Raw genomic sequence first — 24,625 nt, forward strand, 5'->3', positions numbered from 1 at the left:
AGGCTTCTGTGGGTAGGGAATTTTATCTTTCAGTCTAGCTTCCAAGAGAGTGATAGTAGACGGAACAGTGTCAAAATCCAAATGAGAATTTGGAACCACTATTCAGTTCTACCAAAGTGCTCACTCCTGAAGGCCCTGTGTAAATGTCCCTGGAGCTCTACAGTGCAGCAGCCCTTTCATACTCAGAGAACCATCAGAGCAGGTTTTCCTTGCAAGTCTCTGACCTGAGTCCTTGACTAATGAAATGCATGCAGGACCACTACCTTATGGCCTAACTTTCTAGGACAGTTTCAATTTCAAATATTTTGTTGTTAGACCAGATATTTCAAATTGGGGGAAATGAAACATTCTAATTAGAGCCCCACTAATTTTGTAGGAGCTGAAACAACTCTGAGTCCTCATATTTGCCATTTGTCCTCTATTGTCATAGATAAGAATATATCCTATCTGCCAAAAGCAGCAGAGACTCTGCAAGGAGTGAGATAGCATTAGAGACTCTCCTAGGGATGCCCAAGGGCTCTGTTTCAGAACATTATACACAGTCTTAACAGAGAGATTTTATAGGCTAATGCCCAGGTTTTTTGGATATCTTTTTTCTCCTGATTAAAAGTTGAGAACCATGTGATTTCACTTATATGTGGGATATAAAACTGAAAGCAACAAACAAACATGACAAATAAATAGAGACTCATGGACACAGACAGTGAATTAGTGGTTATCAGAAGGAAGGGGGGTAGGAGATGAGGGTAAAGGAGGTTAAATATATGGTGACAGGAAGATTTAACTTTGGGTGGTGAATAATCCACGCAATATACAGATGATGTACTATCGAATTGTACACTTGAAACCTATATAATTTTATTAACTAATGTTGTCCCAATAAGTTTAATTAAAAAATAAAAGGTGACATATGTTCTGTGAATATTTTAGTAAAGTAAAAATCTATTAATAAAAATAAATAACAATTACCTATAATCCATTCAGTTATAACCATAGCTAAGAATTTCACATAGTTTCTTTTTACTATCATCATCGACTTTCCTTGCATTATCTTGAGGAACTTCTATGACATTCCCATGTAGTAGCTATAATTATTGTTCTCGTTTTGCTAATGAGAGCAAATGAAACCTTAGGAAGCCTAAGCAAGATCCTCAACATCCTACGTTGGTGTGTTTGTGTATAATTGACACATTTGAAATAATGAACAAATATCTATTCTTTTTCTTTTTTCTATATAAGTATTTTCCCATCTTATTAAAAATTCTTTACAGCATTTAAGAGTATATTAAGTGAAAAAAAGCCTAATACAAAATTGTATATATAGTATAATACAAATTATACAAAAGGTGTGTATATGAGTGTGTGTGTGTGTGTGTGTGTGTATTATTATATATACATATATGAGAAAAGTTAAATAAGAGAATAAAATATTAGCTCTGATTATCCCTGGGCAGTGGAAGTAACGCTTATTTTTCTTTCTCATTGCTTAAGTAGATGTTCTTATTCTTCAGTAATGAGCATATATTACTTTAAAATCAGAAAACCTACTATAAAAGAAAGCAGCTGTGAGAATGGGGTGAAGGGTTAAAGAAGTACAAATGAGTAGTTGATAGTTGGGTACGGGGAGCATGACGGAGAGAATGTAGTTAGCATTAATATGATGGTTAAGCGGAGAGCCAGGGAAGGGAGGGAGCAATTGTGGGGATTGTTTTATGAACATTATAGACGTCTAACCAATATACTGTATACTTGAAACTAACTTAAAAAAATAAAGTTATATAAAAAAAGAGCACTAACTACAAAAAAAGAGAAAGAAAGCAATTGTGAATAATTTGCATGACTTCATAATATTCTAAAGTAAGAATTAAAATATTTATTTCACCATTTCCTCACAGTTGGTTATTTAGGGTAATGTCAATTTTGGATACAATAAACAACTCTGCAAGGATATACTCTGATACTGATTTAATATCCTTACAGACTAAAATATCAGTTTCTTACCTGAGAGAACATCTTATGTGACTATGCTGAATTTTATTTCACAAGTTGTAGGATTTTAATAGAAATTAAGCTTCAGTAGGCTATCTATACTCAAATTCACACTTTCTTTTTAGTGCTATTGGCAGAATATGACACTAACTTATTATAGATTGGAAATCTGAAAATATGAGAATCAGAATTATTCTTTTAATAGAAGACAAAATTTAAAGTAAATCATCATCTCAATCTATGGTTACTCTTCAAAAAAATTATAAGCCTTATATTTTTAGGGTTAATGCGCAGAATGTATTATTAGGTCTTAGATGAGCACCTCTGCTCTTTTGAATATTGCTTACTTGAGGACAGTATTCTAATTTATGTTATCAGAAATAAAAACACTTAAAAAGAAAGCAATTGTGAATAATTTTCATGACTGTAATATTACAAAGTAGAAACTAAAATAAACCTATTTCACTGTTTCCTTATGTTTGGTTGTCTGGGGTTCTCAATTTTGTGTATATATATACACACAAAATTGTGTGTGTCAATATTATATGTATATACACACATATATATACTCTATATATATATATATATATATATATATATATATATATATATATATATATATATATATTACATCACCACTCTACACCTTTAATCCTCACAATACTTTTACTAGTTGGAAGAAAATAGATTTATAAATGTGAGAACTAGATAGGCAGGTACACAGGAAGGCTCAAAATTTCCTCAAAGTTATATTCCCTTAATGTTACTTAAATCTAGAATATGAGATTTCTAACTTCTAATCTATTATTATACCTAGTGAGGTTCATATAACTGAAATTATTTTGATCATAAATGTTTATTTTATATAAACACATAAAATAGCTGAAAGATGGTATAAAGTTACACATTTTAGTTTAATTGTCTGAGCCTCTTGGCTACCAAATATGCTTTGTTTTCAACAAAGTTCCTGACAAAATTTTAAATAGCATAGAAATGATAATGATGTGATGCCATATAGAGGCCAGATACTACTTCCTCATTGTTTTGTAAACTTCATTATCTATTTATTTAGTATCCTAATTCGCAGGGAAGACAAATAACTCTAGTTTAGTTTCATAAATAGTTTTAAAGAAAATAATTACTCACAAGCTGTAATGACGTCAAATATTTTTTCCACCACAAATATTTCTGGAAGGCTGGTCCCAATGCACATAGTCCGTAGTAGGAATACATGACTACATGTACAGCCGTATTTAGCATGGCATGGAATGTTCCCAAACCACCTGAAAAATAAAATTATTATAAAATGGGGGGACTGTTCCTTAAAATGAGACGTATTTTTGTCTGAACTGAGACTTCAGTACATTTATTTCTTTAATTTTAGTGCAAAGAACATCATACAGTGTATGAAACATCAATCTGGTTAAACAGCTATCAAATTAAAGGAAGCTAGATAATACATTCATTTAGTAAAATATAAGATACAATCTTAGAAAATAAATTAGCAAGTCTTTATTTATTTTGTTAGATCTTGACTTAAGATAGTCTTATGATTTAGATTTAACAAACTAAGTTGAATTACTTTTTATTTTGCTAAATAATAGTAATCAGATTTATTTTTTAGTGAGGGTTAATATATATAAAGTATACAAAGTACATTAATCTTGTTAAGTTACAACTTGATGATTTTTTTTACGTATGTATACACCCACATAACCATTACCAAATTCAAAATATAACATTTCTAACACTAAGTAAGGTTCTCACACCCCCCTTCAAAGAATACACCCCTCCCAATGTAACATTTATTCTGATTTCTATCAACTATTAATTTAGCCTGCTTTTAAAGTTCGTATAAATGGAATTATACTGAATATACTCTTGTGCCTTTTAATCAACATGTTTTCAAGATTCATCCATGTTGTGTGCATATTAGTAGTCTGCCTTGTTATTGCTGTGTATTATATGACTACATCATAATTTATTTACCCATTTTCCTATTTAAAGATATTTGGATTGTTTCCAATTTGGTTAATTATGAATAAAGCCAATAAGAATACTTTTGAACAAGTCATTGTATCGAATCGAATCCACCTTTTCCACTCTCAATTGTCCATAGACATTTTTAGTGCCTCAAAACTCTGTCAGCAAAACCACTGGTTTTCATTAGTAAGCTGTGCTAAAGTTTGCTTTCATTAATTACTGTTTTTCCAAAATAAACATTTATTAATTATTAAACCATCTTTGTTTACTGCTTCCATTTGATAATTATAAATTGTGCCATCCCATCTTGGTTTTTCTCTTCTAATTTCGCCACAGCTTGTACTGATCACATACAATTTAGAATAGAAGCAAAGAATGCAGGGGAATATAAGCAAAGATCATTTCAATTGCCTTTAGCTGGACCAGTAGTACAGTGAAAGGGGTAACAGGATCAATAGTCGGTGGTGGGAGAAAAAGACAAAATTCTTTCCTAGCCACTCATTCCGAAGTGGCACAATCTAGAAGAACCTGCATTCTTTATGCATAGCCTGATTCAGTTTAGCAATGTTGGCCTGAAATTTAAATTCTTTTTCAAAATATATTCTTTATTCCAGCATTCTTTAATTTCAGAAATAAAACAAAACCTCACAAATCTGAACTAATTATGTGACAAGGACCAAATTCACAAACACTATGAATTATAGAAAATTGAAAGCAAAATAAAAATTGTTGCATAGTAGAAACTAATTACTCTTTAATAATCATTCATAATTGCAGCAATTCTAGATATTACCATTGCTAAAGTATTCTCTTAAAATAACCTGTTTCAAATAATTTTAAGTTGCTTAAATATTCCCCCAATGCCTCATTTATGCATTCATAAATTTTCCCTTCCTGAACAGAGTAATAAAATTTCAGCTAATTCTTTATCACCAATTTCGAATCAGAAGAAACTAAATTAATGAAGTTTATAAACTACCTCACAGCTTTTATTATTTACATTTGGATTAGTCTTCTTTCCCAAAAGCAACTTGAATAAATAAATTATAGTGGTGTGAAAACACCTTTTCTATGATAACTTAAAATAGAATAGTTGTCTATTTCTGATAGTTTAGGAGTTAAGTTGCCTAACAGGAGGATAAGCCAATTTTTGTGTCTCACGATTATATACACACAAAAAATCTACTGCACTCTTGATAATGAACTACATCAGAGCCTATCTCACTAAGACACCATTCCCATTTTTTGGTAGAAGAATGTCTATTTCCCATTCAGAAGCTTTCGCCATTTAAATGTCCTAAAAAGAGGATCCTATGGAAAGGAATTTATCAAAGCACTAGTGCAAGGATTACTGCTGAAAATAAGCTATCAAATAAAATTAACTTGCTTATTTTCTCTAGTTACTATTTTCTGATGAGTTATTTTAATAATTCGTTCACAGAACAATCACATTTTAATTAGTAATGTTTTTCATATCTTTTTTGGAAGGCTTTTCTAATAAAGTATTTTCTAAGCTTGCTTTCTTCTCTATAATAACAGTTCTGAAAAGCAAACGTCTTAGAATAAATTACAATTAGTGCCACACATTTTACTCATTCGGTTTGGGAAAAATAAAGGAATCACCTGGGTAATTATCATAATTCTCCATATCTCTGGAAGGGAGTTTGTGCATAATTAATATAAAAACCTGACACAGAAATATTTTCATTATATTCAAAAAAAAAATCTGGATTGATAGTATCCCAGAGACTTGTACAATAGGCAAACAGGAAATTAAATACTAGATAGAGATCAATTGTGCTCAAGTCTTTGAAAGAGCAGTTTAAAATGGACCATTTCACTCTAGGAATGGAAGCCAATGTAAAACTACATTTCTGGAAATACCTCAGCTCTTATTGCTGTGCTTGTCACTGAATAGACATCAGGTATACACACGTTTATTAGATTCCACATGCAAGACTGAACAGAAATGTCTACTCATGGGACATATGAGAAAAAAGAAAATGTTATTTTCTACTGTTTACATTTTCTAAAGCAGAAGGGGGATTAGGGTGTGGACAATGAACCCACTACAAAGTGCTTGGTGTCCATAGGCATGGTAACATTAAAATATTAAGGAAAATATGTCTACGACCATGTTATCCTGAACGTGCCTGATCTCGTCTGATCTTAGAAGTTAAGCAAGGTCGGGTCTGATTAGTACTTGGATGGGAGACCACCTAGGAATACCAGGTGCTGTAGGTGTTAAAAAAAAAAAAATTAAGGTATATCGTGTTTAAATTTTCGTTACTGAAAGCATTGTTTGTTTTGAAATAGAAGCCAGACTAGCAATGGACTCAAAGAAATTAGAAAAGTGCTCAACTCTATTTTTCAAATAAAATTTATTTTTCACATTATAGAATAACATATATGTAATGGAGAAAATTAGAAAATACAGAGAAAGATAAAAAAGGAGAGGGAAACCACTTTTTGTGTCCATATCTCTAAATCACTATATTTTGAGGTATTGCCTTCGAATCTTTTTTCCATTTATATCTAATTTTTCAATGTTGTGATATACTATTCTGGTCTCATGGGAAAGATCCGAATAGATAAATTATAAGGGTGTAAAAGAACCTTTTCCAGCATACTCCAAAAATAGAATAGTTGCCTATTGCTGATAATTTAGGAGTCAAGTTGCTTGAGAGAAGATACCAAATGCCTCTCAGTATGACTTGTGTTTCACAATTATACGCACACAAGAAATTATAGCTGCTTCTATTAGTGTAAGTTTAGGTCTTTTTCAATTTTTCATCAACACTGAGAGGGAAGACATGCATGTGAAAGAAAACAAAAACATAAAAAGTAAAGTGAAATAATGGAGATTAAAGAATACAGCTATCCTTGATTTGTGAAATGGACACAGATGAGACTATCTTATTACATTGTGAGTTAATTTTTTACATTTACATACATTATAAGAAAAAAATAGCTACAACTACTTGTTAAAAATCTTCAACAGATAAATGCTAATTTTGGGCAAGGATATACTTTACATATTGAAAAATCTGATGCCCTTGGCCATGGTAGAGACAGGCCTCCTGGGTTCTGGCATCTCTCTTTCGTGCTACTGGCTTATCCGTGTTCTCTCATGCTCTGAGACATGAGACATGCAGATTTTTTCCTTCCTGCCTAGAGAGTCTAAAATTCAAACAAGTGTTCTTCAATTGTGGTTCTTCTTTTCTTTTAGTCTTGCAGAGTCAGAAGGCCTAACAGAGGTGAGTTATTTACAGAAATGTTAAAGCATTGTCTAATATGGGCTACAGGCCTACTTAAAGGATTCTTAAATTTAAGAAACTACCATAAATAAATACTTCGCCAAACAACTTTGCTAATAAGGATATGTCCTTGGGGATATCACTTATTTATAACTTTATGATAGGGTAAAATTACTTAACATCTTTTTTTCCCATTTTTGATGCACAAAAACATAAAAATGAAACCAAACAAAAGAGCCTATTTGTCAAGCTTTTGATTTAAACTATTTTTGACCTTAAAAAAACAATATAAAAGCATCCTTTAACATGGTAGGATGTTTAAAGGAAATCAAGAAAACTGCAATTTGACACATCTTTAAAGAGCTATTAGGGGTTAGAGTATGTATCAGTTATTGAAAATTTTAAGACAAAGAAGACATGGAACAGATAAATCTGTTATTCTGGTAACAGATAAGGAATAGATATCTAACTATACTACAATATACCAAGGCTTTTATCATCTTATTTCTTTGTTTGTTTATTTATTTAAAGACATTTACTAGAACTCTATGAGAAAAAGAATAAAATACAAACAAAACCACCAGAAAAATATGTGTAGAAGACTGTATCCAAAAGTCATTCATTTCGAAAGAATGGAGGATCTAGGTAAGAGTTCTATGTTTAGATTTCAAGTAATAATGAAAGTCAGAAGTTTGATCAAAGTGAGTCTTTGATGTTTTGAGTTTCTTTTAAATCACATTTAAGGACAGATCTTATATTTATAGCATACAAGAATGTTATTATTTATAACACAGGATCCCAACTCTCCCTTGGCTACCTGCAGCAAATTTGACTCCAAACCACCAGGCACATGGCATGATGGTATGATGCAAGACATGCAGAAAAGTCACTTGGCTATTCTTCTTACGCAGAACAAAAAATATCTGAAATAATTTAAAGAAAATCAAGTTCATATAAAATCATGCAATAGTTTATCTAGTGTTATAAAAATATTGGCAAATATAAACTATTTCACATCATAACTTGCTTTGAAAGGATTTCTTTATGGAATGCTGATAGAAGCAGCTGATTCTCCAAGGGACAGTTCCAAAGCTAATTAGTATGCAGGAACTTAGGTATGAGGCCTAGTCATTGGAAAATCAATAAAAAGGTAAAAAGATATTGTATGTGGACTTAAAAATCAAAGATATAAAGTGAAGAATATGGTCACAAATTATTGAAAGAAATGTTATTGTTAGGGAAAAAATCCACGTGGATTTTGAAGTATATGAGAAAGCAGGGAATCTTAATTCTTAGGACTGAAATTATTCTATATCACTCTTTAACACATCCTACCAATTTAAAAAGGGATTAAGCAGACTGAAAGATGACTTGCAACACATCAAAAGTCAGGAAAAAACTTGAAGAATTAATTGGCGAAATAGGATGGAAAAAAAGCAAAGCTTCCTATGAAAAATGAGAAGGGCAATGAAGCCACCATTCAGATCGAATGTACCCAATGGTTTACAGAAACTCTGCAAGCACAGGAGTAGAATAGAAAGAATTTGGGGGAAACTTTTTTTTCAAAAAATATTCAAAGGCAGAACTAAATATTCAGAAATATTCAAAATTCAGATGACGAGTGATGAGTTAAACTTCTAAATACGGCACTAAACAGAGTTACAGAAACAAAAGTATTCATAGGAGTACTTCAGAAGTGTGGTTTAAGTAAGGACATAGAGGCAGCAACAGTCTCTAATGGAAGCTAGAACTGAGAACATGCAAAGCAGAAACAATGAAGCCAAATGCATTTGCTTATGCACATGGAAAAAGGCAGCATGGTACAACAAAAAAATGGCATAAAGCAGCAACCTGGGGTCCTATTTCCAGTTAGTAGCAGCATTCCTTTGGGTAAGTCACTTAACTTCTTGGCTTCAATATATTTTCAGACTGCGGGCTCCGGACTTCAATAGATCAATAGTTCTCAACTCTGGCTGCATATTACAATGTCCAAGAAGCTTTTTACTCTACTGTAGAGCATCTGGCACCAAATCTCTAGGGATAGAGCCCAGGCTTTTTGCTTTGTAATGCAATTAAGTCTACTGCACCATGAGGGTTGAGAACCTCTGGATTACAGCAGGGGTTCTCAAAGTGTGGACATTGGACCAATAGTAATAACATCATCTGAGAGATTGCTAGAAATGCAAATTCTTGAGCTCCACCTAAGACCAACTGAATCAGAAACTCTGGGAGTGGGATATAGGTATTTGTGTTTTAAACAAGTTTTCCAGGTGATTCTAATGCACGCTAAAATTTGAAAACCAGTGGACTGATGCTATGCTCCCTAAAGTCCTTTCCAATTCTAACATTATGCAGAGTCATCTGAGAAGGTAAAGCATGTTGAGATTTGCTACAAGAAATGCAGTGGTATATATTCTGAAAGGAGAACACAGTTGTTGGTCTTAGATCCAGGACTGGTTCCAGATAACTAAGACCCGCATGCCACAAAGATACAATAAATATCCACATTTCCTACTCTGGAAACAAAGGTGCATGGCTTTCTTCCCTCCTATGGACCCTAATCCATGGCATTTGTTTCTCCACAGCCCAGTCACCCAAATTCAGAGTTGATCCCCAAGCAGAGAGAGGACCCAGTAAGCACAGACTTCAGAAAGGCAGTTGGACGATAGTTTTGATATTACCAGAATTACTGATACTCCAGGGGTAACTTAATATTCTAGTATAGATTTATGAATTTTGAGGCATTTATCCTCTGAGTATGGATGACACAGTGCTTCGGATTGCAGAACCAAAGGTAAAATGTCCTCTGCTCTTCACTTCCTAAACTTGCTTCACAAAACAGCTGCCATCGATCTACATAAAGACAAGGCCTTGTAGTGTATGTGACAGTTACATGCTTATCTAAAACATGTGGTGTATACATAAGAAAACCGTTTAGAATTTACGAGAGACTGAAAAATAAATTTATCCTACTTATTCTCTAAAATTACTGATAATAAAAAATAAAAAGGTAATAGTAGGTCTGCCTAAAGAGGAGAGAGCACCCAATTTATCAGACAGCTGAACTCTAGCAGTTTATTGCTTTCATTGAAACATCAAACATTTACCAAATATGGTGACTACATACAGTATCTAACAGCTCAATAAATTTGGAGATGTAATAAAGCCAGCAGGTTCGTGCCATCTGCAGAAAAAATGGATATGAATTTTATTTTTTTACATGGAAGAAAATGGTTTTTAAAATTTTGGCAAAATACACATAACATAAAATTTACCATCTTAACTATTTTTAAGTGTACAGTTCTATGGCATTAAATACCTTCATATTTTTTGTGCAGCCATCACCACCATCCACCCACAGAACTCTTTTGATCTTGCAAAACTGAGACTCTATCCATTTAACCAACTTCCCATTTCCCTTTTCTCCATCCCCTCACAACTACCATTTTACTTTGTCTCTAAATTTGACTACTCTAGGTACCTCATATAGTAGAATTATATAGTATTTGTCCTTTAGTGCCTAGATTATTTCACTTAGCATAATGTCTTCATAGCTCATCCATACTGCAGCATTTGTCAGAATTTCCTTCCTTGTTAAATGAAGGCCGAATAATATTCAATTATGTATATACACCACATTCTGTTTAACTATTCATTCATCAAGGGACACTTGGGTTGCCTCTGCTTTTTGGCTGTTGTGAATAATGCTGTTTCATATGAACACAGGTATAGAAATAGCTGAGTTCTTGCTTTCAATTCCTTTAGGTACATACCCAGAAGTGGAATTGTTGCATCATACAGTAATTCTATTTTAAATTTTTTAAGGAAGCAGCTACAAATTTATTTTTAAATCCAAGAAATTCAAAAAGAAAATTCCTGATTTTTATTTTATAGAAAACAATATACATGATTTTCTTTGATTTGTTCTGGTAATTTTTAGCTTTTTTTCTCTCAATACATATATTCTAATAATTGAGTCATTTACTCATTCTAAGTTCACATGAAGAGTCCAAATAGTTTTAACACTAATTTTGAGTTACAAATTTTTCCAAAGAGAAACTTACCCTCAATGCTGTAGGCGACCAGGAATAGTCAACGATATCACATCGAAATGAATAACCTGTACCCCAGCCAGACATCACAAACTGTAAGGCAACATACACGCATTAAAGAAGGAAGTATTTGCTCAAGAGCTACCACAAAGGTAGTTTGGATTGTGTCTCTTGATTACATTCTCAGCTGAGTCAGCAGTCAGTGTAGAGGGAGAGGCAGGCTAGAATAATTACAAATTAGGAATTCATTTGATATCAAAGCAACAAGAATTTTTAAAATTGTAAACTCATATATTATTTACATAAACTGTGTTTGAACTAAAATGTCCGTTTCTTGGGAGAATTATTCTAATATAGTGGAGAACAGAACACTGGGAGTATTTTGCTTAAACAGCATATGTTAGTGGGTATATGATAGTATGTGTACATATATGTATATGTATATATGTCTGTGCCTATGTTTGTGTACTGTAAAGAGATAACTGGGTTTGAATTCAGTCTTTTCTGGTGATTTCCAATATTCCCAATTACTCAGTAAATAAATTCCTTAATGTACTCATAAAATGGTTGCAAGAGTTGTGTTTTTCTTGTCCTTGGCTAGTGGGTGTAATGTGAAATGGTAATCCATGGCTCTTAAAATTAAGGTTGACTAAACACGAGACTCAGATATTAGTTTTGCTTGGGTTCACAAGGCAAGTAAGAAAGAAAAATCTCAACAATAACAGTGCAGTCTAGCAAGCCTTAATTCCAACACACCCACAAAGTGACCTTAGACTAGTGGTGAGAAGAAAAAGCCTATTGTTGATAAGTCTGAACCATAATTCAAAGATCACATTGATATCTTTTCAGTCTGATGGTAGGAAGATCTTCTCTCAAAACAGTATCTGAAAATGAAGATCAAAGGGCTATAATTTTAAATTAATGCCTACATTAAGTATTTGGCTTAATTCAGAGTTCTGACAATGTGATCTGTTCTTTCCTTCTCTGACACCCTATTCTCACAAGTGCCAGCATTTTCCCTAGAATGTTTTCTTTCTCAGTATAATGGTTACATCATTTTCTGCCACTGAAGTACATTTTGAATTCCTATTATTAATTTCTATTAAAGTTAAAATGACAACTTTACAATAAATTAACATCTAAAAGCAAAGGTTTATGAGGCATTATCAAAATGATATTTTAATGGTAAAAAGAGAAGAAACAAAGAAGAAAGAAAAACTATTTAGATTGTGGTATTTTAAAACACCATCCTTATCTGATCAGTATTAGACTTAATAGAGTGATCGCTTTGTAAAGTATATAAATGTCTAATCATTATGTTGTACACCTGAAACTAACATAATAATGCATGTCAACTGTAATTGAAAAATAAATTTAAAAAAATTAAAATAAATAACACATACCATTTTCTCTAAAACTAGCTCCTAGCTTGATTCATAAGATAACTTAATCACACTGTTAACATGGTAAGTTATAAAACCTTGAAAATTAAAATTTGGAAAATATAAATTTCATGAGTGAGAAAAATTTTACAAGTCAATAAATTTTCTCTAAGGAACAAGGGAATATGGTACAGAAATGGCTAATTCTGCTTTACAAAATCCTGATCTGCCGTTAAGCATCCTCATATTCTCTTGAGCTCAGACTTAACTTCTGACTGATCCAAGTAACATTCTAAGTCCATTTATTTAAACAGGGATGACTGATTCTCCACTCTTCCCTACCTCCAAACAAGCACTGCAATGTACAGGAGAAGCTGTGTGACTTGGCTTTCTGTAGGGTCTTCAGAAACCAAACTAATATAGTCCACCATCTCATAACTCATTAGAACATGCAGAAACCAAAGATTCCTACCATGATGATGACAACTCAGTAGAATCAGGATGAGCTCTGATGTCAGACAGGCATGGATTCAAATTACTTACCAGCTATGTTAACTTTCTAAGTAAGTTACTTAATTTCTCCAAGTATGCGTTTCCTTAAAACTAACATTTATATATTCATTCAATCACCTAGTAAGGCTAACTATGTGTAAGTCCCTGGACTTAATGTTAATTTGTCTCACTATCTGTGAGTGGACTATACTGAGATCATCTAAAGAGTTCAATATCTGACCTATACAGAACAGTTTTTGACAAACCCCTGCTCTAGTGAGATAAGTTTCTAAAATTCCTTAAATCTGGAAAAGCTTTACAGTCATAACAAGAAACATAATGACAGATAAACAGGAAGACTCAGGCAAAATTCTCCCATTAGGAATACTGAAGACACTTGCCTCATAATATATATACACAGAAAAGAGTACTATGAAAAAATTGTACGTTATCATCACTTTCTTGAGTTCAAAGGGCTTTCGATTCTCCATTAACTTTGGTCCCAGAGATGTAACAAAATAGACATAGAGTACCAGGATGATGGTTTGTGGTAGAGGCGAGGACATGAGAAGCCAGTCTTCAACTCTTGGATCTAAGAGGAAAACAAGATGTAAGTGCACATCCACTTAGCCAAGAGATAACTGACAGCAACCAACATTTCTTTAAGTGAGCACCTAGACCTTGATGTTGACAATGGAGTTTTTGGGCAATGATCACTACTGTCTTCAGGGATACTGATGGGGCTAGAAACAGTGAGCCTGTTAGTATCCTGGGCTTCAGATGGCAAAGAGAGGTATGGTTACCAGAACCCAGGAGAGAGTCATATGGAAAAGCCCTGTGGAGAGGAGCTGTGACACTCAGCTGAGGGATTCGGCCAGCTCAAGGCAATTCTAAGTAAGGGGCCAACAGAACTGATACCCCAACACAATTCTCCTCACTTTAATCAGTTTCCTGGGGGCTCTCCCCTGGCTGAAACTAACCAGAAACCAGAGGGCAGGGGAACAAGCCCATGGATATAGTCCATACTGGTCATTCTCCAGAGTCCAGCACAGCATGCAGAATGAACCTGCAGGACAGAAGACACCCAGCAAGCTCCCACCATCTATAACCGCTAGCAGCATTTTAGAGTTGCTCCATCCAGACATTCTTTTATATACAAAAATGTTTATGTTTTGTTTCTTAAATTTCTTCTTTTCCCAAGAAAACTGTGACATTTCCATATGTACCGAATCATAGAACTAAAAGCGACCTTAGCATCAGCTAAGTATCTAAAGTGTGGGTTCCAGGTGTCCAAAATGTGGGCTAACCAAACTGATATTTTGAGCAAAAACATATATTAGCTTCACAACACGTAAAGAAGAAATTCATCCAATCACTGCTAGTTCCCGGCCAGGAGAGTTAGATGAATTAAAAATTGCAACTCAAGATGAAATGTGATTAATTCTATAATCTTAAGTAGTTCAGGGGTAATTTTACTAAATTGCATCATAAACCCAGGGTACTATAAAGGAAAATAACGACAGACAAATTTCCAAGTGCATCTGAATTAAAATTGAGCCTTGACTAACCTTAGATCGCTAAATGCCATCACTTCTACCAACTGGAAAAGAGAGATGGGGGGAGAATACAGCCCTTGCTCACTTAAATTGCTAATGATATAGCCAAGTACTGAAAAATTTTGAATACCCTTCAAGTCTGACTTCCTACCCAATGCAAAAATTTTTTCAGTAGACTTTATGGTGAATGATTCAGTTGGCCTTGGTTTTATTGCTGGAGAGCTCCCATTTGACACCTGGATATACTAGGGCATGACTTTAACTATTAAAGATGATTTATTTTGCATTCAAATGGGCTACCTTCAAAAATACTGACAGATGTCCTATTTAAAAAATAAATTAGCCAAAAGTCAGCTCCAAAACAAACCCCAAGATATTCAGGAACTTAATATGATAAAGAAAGCTCCATAAACAAGAAGAGAAGGGAGATTATTCAACAAATGTTGATAGTAAAACTGACTACTTGGGGGGAAAAAAATGAGTTTGTTCCTTACCACATATCTTATACAACTAAGTCCCAATCTATGCAATAGATGCAAGGGATTTAAAGTCTTTCTACAAAAGTAATGAGAGGCTACTGGGAATGCTAGGTTAAACAAACAAGTTGCTTTTCTGCAGGATTTCGTAGTGATTCATGTTCATAATGAATTGCCCTGATTTTTTTGTAGAATATCATTTAACATCTTGTAGAACTAATATTCTGTGGAACACAGTTTGGCCAAATAGCCCTTTGCTAAAATAAATTTATAAAATTAAAAGTTAGATAGTGATAAAGGAAGATTAATAGGATCAGATCATTTTGAAATTCAGTAACGAAGTAGAAAACATAAAATTCTTAAATGGTTAAACATGGGACATTAGAGACAGATAAGAGTTAAGAAAAACACTGAAATTTTTGTTTTGATAACCATACCATCACTGAGACTAGGAATACAGGGTAAGGAGCAAGACTGGTCAGGGAAAGGTGGCTTGTTTTAGAACAGCTTACATTTGGGGTGCCTATAAAACATTCATCTGGAGACTTCCACGGGCACTTAGATATCTGGGTCTGGAAGACGAGAGAGATCTGGGCCAGACGGTAGGTTTGCATCATCACACAAGTACTGAACAATAAAAGTGGTGAAACTAGCTTAGAAAAAATGGGTAGAGTAAGGAAAGCAAATGACGAAAGTCATAATCTCGAGGACTCAGTGTTCAAAGGCGTGTGGGAGAAGGGAGAACTGTAAAGAAGCCTGAGGGGAGCAGCTGAAGAGGTAGATGTTAAGACCACAAAGTGAGATCTCCTGAAGCCAAGGGAAGAGTGGATTTTTGGGAGGAGTCAAAGCATCAAACGCAGCAGAGTGGGAAAGTAAAATGTGGACTGAAAAATGCCACTGGATTAAATAAAAACAAGTCATCGCAAGAACAATTTTAGTGAAGTATCGTGCACTAAAATAGAAATTCAACAAAAGTTTGCTGACATTCAAAAAAGCACAAAGTTCTCAAAATTAAAAATTTCTTAAAAAAATTTAAGATTGTCACAGTTTTCAATCAGGAAAAGCTTTGAAATCAGGACATGTCACTATCCAAGTATATGTCACTAAAGTCTTTTATTGCTCTATTAGTTCCCTTCTCTCCTTTTTACAAATTTCCTGGGACATCTGTGTGCCATATGCTATTAAAAAGGCCACAAGGAACCCTAGCCACAAGTCCATACCTCACTAGGGAAGTCTCAGTAAATGAAAGCTGTCCCACCAAGGAACAGAATTAGAATTGATCAAACTTTGATGGGTTTCTTCTATCAGTGAGTAATCTACACTTTCAATACATGAATATCATAAACCATTAATCCATCGGGTTTCATCCCCAATAAAATAAGGTCTTAAAACCAGTATCGAAAGAAAATCTCTAGAAAGATGTTAACATTATTATCTTTGGATGATGAAAGTAAGGTGATTTTTACTTTTTTCTTTTTCTTTATAAGCAATTTTAAATGTTTCTGTTATTAACAGACATCACATGTATGGTTGAAAACTAGGGATTTTTAAAGTATCAGTAAAGGAATTTCCTGAATTAGCGACATATTCATTTTACTCTTTCATTGACTCAGCAGGGGGGAGAAAATCAAATGACATCATCTTTCTGTTATTCCACTGGTACCAGTAGACACAAAACAAGTCGCCTAAAACATGCTGGGCTGGTTCAGGAAGAAGAAGTAAAGAATTTTAAAATAAATAACTTCTTCCTGTAATTTAACATTTTAAGCACACGCCCTTTTAAAAAAATCCTGTATGTGACTTTTAAGTTCTGGAATTAAAAAAAAAAAAAAAAATCAGTATACCCTTTGGGAAAAGCTAGTAAGTTTGATTTCCTATTATTTTAAAGCAAATAATAAAACAAAACGCTAAGCTTTTTAATCCTATTTTAACAAAGCTCTGGAGTCAGCTAGCCTGGGTTTTGATCTTGGCTCCCCTACTGACTACATTATGTGACCTGGGGCCATTGACTTAACTTCTCTTTGCTTAGTTTCCTCACCTGTGAATTGGGCATAAAATAGCCTGTATTTCATAGAAGATTTAGTGAGTTATTGTGTGGAAAGGGCCCAACACAGCCCAAGTGCTTAGTAAGTGTTGCTGCTATTATTATGGCAGATCTCAATTCTGTCAGCACAGCAGAATCACCTCTGGAGTGTATAAAAATCAAGTGGCCAAAAAATGATTCTGTTCCAACTGAATCAGAATCCTAGAGCATGGGTCCCAGGCATCCATATTTTAATAAAACCTGCCCATGTAACTTTGATGAACTGTCAGAGTTGAGAACCAGGGCTTCTGAGCTTCTTTCTTCTGCATTTAGGACCTCAAAGTCCCTCAGTAGGTGCTCTGCAGTGGTCCGTTATGTGGTTTTTCTGCCTCCTGAGCCAATCTGCTACATCTGGCCTTCCACAAAACTGCCAAATTCACTACCTAAGATTATTCCTCTGCTTAAATTAGCTCTCTCTACTGAGCAGATAAAATTCAAAGTCTTTAATATTATGCTCAAGATTCCGGCTATTGTTAATGACTGACAACTGGTTTATTTCCCCTGCCTCCATTCTCAGCAACAGTTACACCCTACTGAATAGGGAGCCCACTTCCACATGAGGCAGTGGGCTCCCCATGATGAGAAGTTTACAAGTCAGGTGTGGATGGTGACTTGGTAGGGAGGGTTACAGAGGGGACTGTTCGAGGACATTTAAAGTTAATCCTGACTCAATCTGTGATTCCACAAATTACAAAAGGTTCAGGCTTGAGGTGAACTCTGTTTTCTCTAGAGACAAAAAGTTGATGATGCATCTTCTATTTGGCAACAGAATTAGGTTTAAGTGTCATGAATAGAGCTGAGAAGAAAGCAGAGAATAGGGACACAGGCTGTCTGAGAATCCATACCCCATAGATTACCAAAATTCTGATTTATTACTAGCCTGATCTTTCTTTTTCTAAGAGTGAGAGAGAGACAGAAAGAGAGAGCGAGCGAGAGAGAGAGAACAGGGGAAGTACAAGTGCCACATATATAGAATGCTAATGAACTTTTCCATCAACTACTTGTAAGACAGTGTTCTCTTCTTAAGTAGCATGTATTAGCTCGAAGAGTACATCTTTCAAATGACAAGCCCCAGTAAGATGAAAAAGCTGGGAAGAAAAGCAAGCATGTACCTTTAGTACTGTGCGAAATACTAAAGGTTCAGAATGTCAACACTCTTACTTAGACTCTATCTTCTTACAAAGAGATCAGTCTGAAAAGTCATTATTACTATCCACAAGGAGGAAAATTGCTTTTTAAACATTAAAAATATTATAGCATTATTCCAAAATTTGACATTTCATAGCTAAGAATCATAATAAATCCTCTTACAGCTTAAGTATTAATTAAACCATTTTTAAATTCTGTAGCTATGGAATTTTCCACACAAAATAACTATGCATTACCACCACTTCTCTAGCCATCAGAAAACCAAAGAATATCAGTGAGTTTCCTGAAGGCTACTCAGGATTAGGGCCAAAGCCAAGAACACATTTGAAATACTTGGCCCTTGATCAGGGATTCAGACCTTCCCAGGGTAAGCAAAATAAAACTGAATTAAGACGGCCAGAAATGATTCCTAATGGCTTGCAGAGATCAATAACACACAAAGCAAAAGCAAAAACCTGTCCTCTTAAACCTGAAAGTATTCTTATAAAGATGTAAATCCCAAAACAAAACTTTTTAACCCTCCTAGAGCCCAACAAGAAAAAATAAGTGTGAAGAAAACTTTTTTAAAAGGTGATATGCTATATTAAAATTATGTTAAGAGGAACACACTCTATCCATCATTTGTAACCACCACCACCACCACCATTTGTGTTGGGGTACCTCCCAAATGACAGAGCACTTTCACGCATATTTTCTGGTAGCTGGTAGATATCATACTCACCTCTGTTTTGCTAACAATGAAACTGAGATTCGCAAACAATAAAGCATTCATTCAAGGTCACCCAGCTAATCCACAGGAGTGTCAGTTCAACTTAGGTCTTCTCATTATACATCCCATACCTTCCTTCCCCTCTCAAGACTTCAAATTAGCTAATTTCAGATATGTAGCACTCACTGCCTCTTCCTCTCACCTTCCTGCACCGTTTAATGCAACTCTGCTTCTGGGGCTCTCCCTAACCACCCCCGCCCCTGGTCATTCTTTTTTCTGACCTAATATTATTCAGCTTTTAAATATAGGTATTTCCAATAAAAAGTAAAGAGCTGATCCATGGATAAAAGTAGAAGTGGAATTTAGAAGTAAGTTCATTTGTAAATATTTTATACTTCTAGCACTATATAGACAGTCATCATCATCTAAATCGATTTGGCTCTTGAGTCAGCATAATGATTACCTGAATCCCTTGGGTTCCTGCATTTGAAATAGCGAATAGCGAAAGTTGTATAGCAAGGGTTCTATTCTTCCCAACAAGTCTACGTCAAAAAATGTACCCAAATCTACTTGGTTCCCAAGCTCAAATCATGAGAGTTCAGGTAGCAAGGTACACCTCTACTTGATAAAGCTATTAAAATATTAGTATTAAAAAATAAATAAAAATAAAAACCATTAGAAAAGAACAAAAATATTAGTATTTAAGTTAAATACTGAATTTGAGAACTCCTATAAACCTTTAGAGAAGGATGATCTCTGAAGAAATCTATATATTCCCTGCATCATCATAAGTTGGAAAAACTAAAAAAGAAGAAAATATGGAAACAGCCACTGTCCATTCCCCTAGCAGAGTGAAGCATCTCTATTTATGAGTATTTTTTATATCCTTGGCATTCTTCAGGAGAAAAACTATTTATGAGACCTTTTTTAATGAAATAAAATCGGTCTTTAGCAGTCTACCGAAAATGATGGCAACCATGAAACAGTGTATCTTTGCTGAAATCAGTGTAAACTTGAATATAATTCCAATTGTGGTAGGTGTCAAGAGGTGGCACTTTGCCCTCCTGAATTTGGTGAACATGCAATTTCTGGTTGATAGATAAAAACTAATCTAAAGTGGTAATGGTGGTACACATGTGTAAAATAATTCAAATGTGAAATACCGGAATACTAATCCAATTCAGAAAACATAGGTTCTAGTTTTTTCTGCCAACAACAAACCATGATGTTGGGAAGATCATATCTCTGGGCCTCAGTTTCTTCAACTCTAAAATGAGGCGTTAGCTTTGATGATATCTAGGTCTATCTCAGCTCTAAAATGCTCTGATTCCTTGTCTATTTAAAAAATAATTTACCTTTGTTATGTTTTTAGAACATTTTATAATAGTTATAAAAGCAACACACATTTAGTGGTATACTAAAATCTAGATAGACATAGGTAAGTAAATAGGAGCTACTGATGATTCTACACAGAAATAACTGCTGACTCTCATAAAAGAAATATGTGGCATTTATAACCTGTTTTCATGTAAGGTATTTTGAACTTCTTGCTGTGATAGTAAATGTTATTCTGTAACATTGGTTTTTTTTTTAATGGGCAAGGGGAGAAGGAAGGGATTTCAGAAATATTTTGGGGGTTACTCCACGAAACACTCCCTGCCCTTTCTGATACACCCCTGGGGTATCAAGAACCATCCTAGACAGGGCCACTAGGCAGTAACTATTATTTCCCCTAGGAGCAGAGTAGGGCAGAATCAGGCCTAAGTGCACCGTGCCTCCAAAATCACTTTTAATGACTACTGAGTTGGAATGCACTATCATTTACTAACCAATTATCTTCACTGGATATTAAAACTATTTTCTCTATTATAGATGTCATAATGAACATCTGTGGAGCTCTATTACCAATTGGTAATAAAAATAATATTTGGGGTGTCCTTGAGGGAGGGTTAAGCTGCAAAGTCTCTCATTCTGCTTCAATGAAATCCTATTAAATATTGGATTCCAACATAAAAAGGAAGGATGAGCATCAATTAGGAAATATGGTTACTTACCAGCATCTTTGATCCAATTATCATAAAGACTCACAGTCCTCGATGTAAAATCACTGAAGACCATTTTCCACAGGATTTACTGGCTCTTACAGTGGGTTCTTCAGTAAAACAAAAAAGAAGTGCATTATGATCTATAAATGAAAATAAAGCCAAGTTTCTAGTAATATAACATTAAAAATGCTAAAAATTTAATAAGAATAACTGGCAAACCAACACACTTTTACTGAGGGTAAATGCATTAGTGAACCACATTAAACCCTGATACAGTCACAAACATTTCAGACTTCTTTCAGCATTGTAAGAGCAATGCTTGCTTTCCTGAAAAAGAGTGACATTCTATATACAAGATACAAAAGGAGTAAATGCTTCTAAGGACTTTCATGGGAGCATCTCCCTTTTATGTGACAACATAGATTAGGAATGAGCTGTACCTCCCATGGCAATGCTGAAGTTAAAAACCCAAGAGAAGAATGTCAAGAAGATATATAAACTTTCAGAGAAGCTACTCTGATTCAGATTTATAGCTGATCTTCGGGCATGATAAGGTCTTCTACATGTGAGTTTTTACAATTTAAGTAGAGTAGAAAGAGGAAGAAAAAGAAGATTTACAAGAGCCAAGGAAAAGCTGCCTAGTTTATCTGAACAGATAGACAATAATAGTAGAAAAAAGAAGTCTTCTGAAAAAGAAGACCAGGGAGGGGAAACTACCTTGTATTATATATTAAAAGATATTCTAAATCTTCAACATTTAAAATAGTAAGACATTGACTCATGAAGAGGCAAACCAATGAAATACAGAAGAATGTCCAGAAACATACCAAATACACTTGGGAATTTAGAACCGTTATTTCATAAATTCTTTCCCATATTTTAACATCTCTGAAATCAGCACACACCTTAAAAGTGGATGGTATATCATAAAATGAATAGTATATTTGATTCCAAGTCATATGGTGGGAAGATGAAAAAGTTCTGGAGATGGATGGTGGTGACGTTTGCACAATAATGCAAATGTACTTAATGCCACTAAACTTTACACTTAAAGAGGGTTAAAATGGTATATTTTACATCATGTATACTTTACCACAATAAAAAGGAAATTCTCTAGTAGATAATAGGAAAACTCAGACTTTCTTCTAGCATTCTAAAATAAAGCCATTTTAGAATATACATATATATTCTAAATGTACGCATATATGCCTATATACAGGCATATGGTATTGATAAAGGTGGTACCTCAAACCAGTGGGCACCAAACTACTAGCAGTTATTTAATAAATGGTGTGGTACAACTGGATAGCCAGCTGAAAAAAAAAACTGGATCCAAACATTATACTATAAACCAAGAGAAACTCCAAGCCGATCAAAGCTTTAAGAAAAATAAAGACATGAAAGTACAGAATGACAACATGGAAGAACACTTTATAACCTTGTAGTGGGGAAGCCCTTTCTAACTTTGACTTAAGATCTACAGACATAAGAGAAGACTAATGAATTTAACCATATGAAAATCAAGACGAAAAAACAAAAAGCCAAATGACAAACAGGGAAAAAAATGTTTAACTTATATCACAGACAACTGCTACTGTCCCAAATATATAAAGAGTTTCTAGAAATTGATATGACCTATAAACCAAGAAAAAAAAATGGGAAAATTTCACTGAAAAGGAAAAACAAATCGATCTTAAAACACATAAAAAGTTGCTTGACTTTAATCATAGTAAGAAATCTACAATATTTTATTGCATTGGATGTGCCCAAGTCTAAATATTTTTTTGTCAATCAGATGGGCCCAAATCCAAAAATATGCTAACTCTGTGGGCAGGACTATGGTAAACACATACATTGCTGGTGGGAGTGCAAATTACTATAACACTTAGTGAGGGTAATTTGGCATTATTAGTAAAAATTATAAATGCATATTTTAAACCCAGCAATCCTACTTCTAGAAACTTATAAATAACATATGCATTTGCAGAATGACATATATTCAAAGTTATTCATTGCATCAGTGAGAACGAAGGACTGGAAACAAGCCAAATATCTACTAAAGGAGGACTGGTTAATAAATAATAATACATCTAACACCATGAAATAGTATGCTATTGCAAATAAGAATGAGGAAGCTCTGCGTGCTGATATAAAAAGGTATCCAGGATAAATTTCTATGTAAAAAAAGCAAAGGAAGGTATAGAATTTTAAAATAATTACCTTTAATATAGAAAAAATGGAAAAGAGTAGAATACAAATTTACATGTTTTTATAGCATAAAAGGAACTCTGAAAAGTTATCCATGGGAAAGGGAATGGGGTAGAAACTGGGCTGAAGAGATGGGTAAAAGGAAGACTTTATATTATTTGTTTTTATGATTCACATGAATATATTACCTATCCAAAAAAAAAAATTAAAATATTTTCAAGGAAAAATTAAAAGACTAGAATCAGTTACATCTTTACTGAGACAATTTGTACTTGAATACCCCCAAACAAATGCACATATACACAAAAGAGGGATTGTTATCTTAATTCCTCAAGGGTCCATCCCCACCAGAGGATCTCTCCAGGTCCAGGTAGGTATCTCAGAATGGCCTCTACTTTGTCCTCAAGCTGAGTTCACATTTAAGACTGGCTGTGGTAATGCCAGGGTCTTGCCAGAGTTGGCCTGGACTCTTGGTTTCCTGTGGATCATCTCTATAGTGAAGGTGTGATGTGGAGTTAGGAGCAAGGGCTCTGGGGTCACAAAGCCCTTGGTTTGAATCTTACCACTTAATAGCTGTGTGACCCTGGGCGAAATTCAAGCTCAATGGCATAATCTGTAAAATGGTAATTCTACAACTTACCAAGATAAAATAAACCAACTCACAGAGTTGTTTTGAGGACCATATGAGATAACACATATTTGTAAAGTTTAGAGCACAGAATCTGTTAAAGAATCAACATTCAAAGTCAGACATTATCATTCATAGAGACAAGTTGTATTAATTTAATTGGAAGACATCTGGCCAAACTCATTATCTTATACAGTTGAATGGCAGTTTATGGAACAAATCTAAAGATAATTCTACTAGAACTCTACTACTTTTATTTTCAGAGCTGGTATGTTACAGATTATATATGATTCTTCCCTTGATGTTTTCTAATTGTCTTGATGTGAGTGTTTTAGACCACACTAATAGCTACTTTCCCCCATTTTAACCACTGATACAATAGGCCTCAAGCCATTATTTTCATAATTAAACTGCCTAAATAATACTGTTTAAATTATTCGGAACCAGAGTGAAAGATTCTAATTTTACATGGCATATGATGGCATTACATTTCAAAGTATTTTTGTGTTCTCTGTGCAATTCCCGTCTTTTTTTTCCCTTTTTTTTTTCACTCAATACACCACTTTCCTCTCCCCAACCTTTACTGAAGCACAAAGACTCAAAGAAACCACAGTCA

The 24,625-nt window shown here is 34.1% G+C and overlaps 1 protein-coding gene and 1 pseudogene across 6 annotated transcripts in view; one reads left to right on the plus strand and one right to left on the minus strand.

The window, feature by feature from the left end:
• The window catches only part of ELOVL7 (ELOVL fatty acid elongase 7), a 63,308-nt gene that overhangs the window by 2,823 nt on the left and 35,860 nt on the right, over positions 1-24,625 (minus strand). For 4 of the 6 annotated variants that reach the window (XM_039869990.1, XM_039869992.1, XM_039869991.1 and 1 more), the window contains exons 2-7: positions 21,183-21,280; positions 13,557-13,747; positions 11,294-11,374; positions 10,357-10,413; positions 8,047-8,152; positions 3,136-3,272 (exon numbers count right to left, since the gene is read on the minus strand). In XM_039869990.1, coding sequence (XP_039725924.1) covers positions 3,136-3,272; positions 8,047-8,152; positions 10,357-10,413; positions 11,294-11,374; positions 13,557-13,747; positions 21,183-21,246 — 636 coding nt within the window. In that variant the 5' untranslated portion in view covers positions 21,247-21,280. Of the gene's footprint in view, positions 1-3,135; positions 3,273-8,046; positions 8,153-10,356; positions 10,414-11,293; positions 11,375-13,556; positions 13,748-21,182; positions 21,300-24,625 lie in introns of those variants that run through there. The other 2 variants (XM_039869995.1, XM_039869994.1) reach the window with 2 other exon arrangements.
• Positions 6,098-6,216, plus strand: LOC120608351 (uncharacterized; annotated as a pseudogene).

Source organism: Pteropus medius, unplaced genomic scaffold (assembly GCF_902729225.1).
Source record: "Pteropus medius unplaced genomic scaffold, Ma_sr-lr_union100, whole genome shotgun sequence".
Taxonomy (NCBI): Eukaryota; Metazoa; Chordata; class Mammalia; order Chiroptera; family Pteropodidae; genus Pteropus; species Pteropus medius.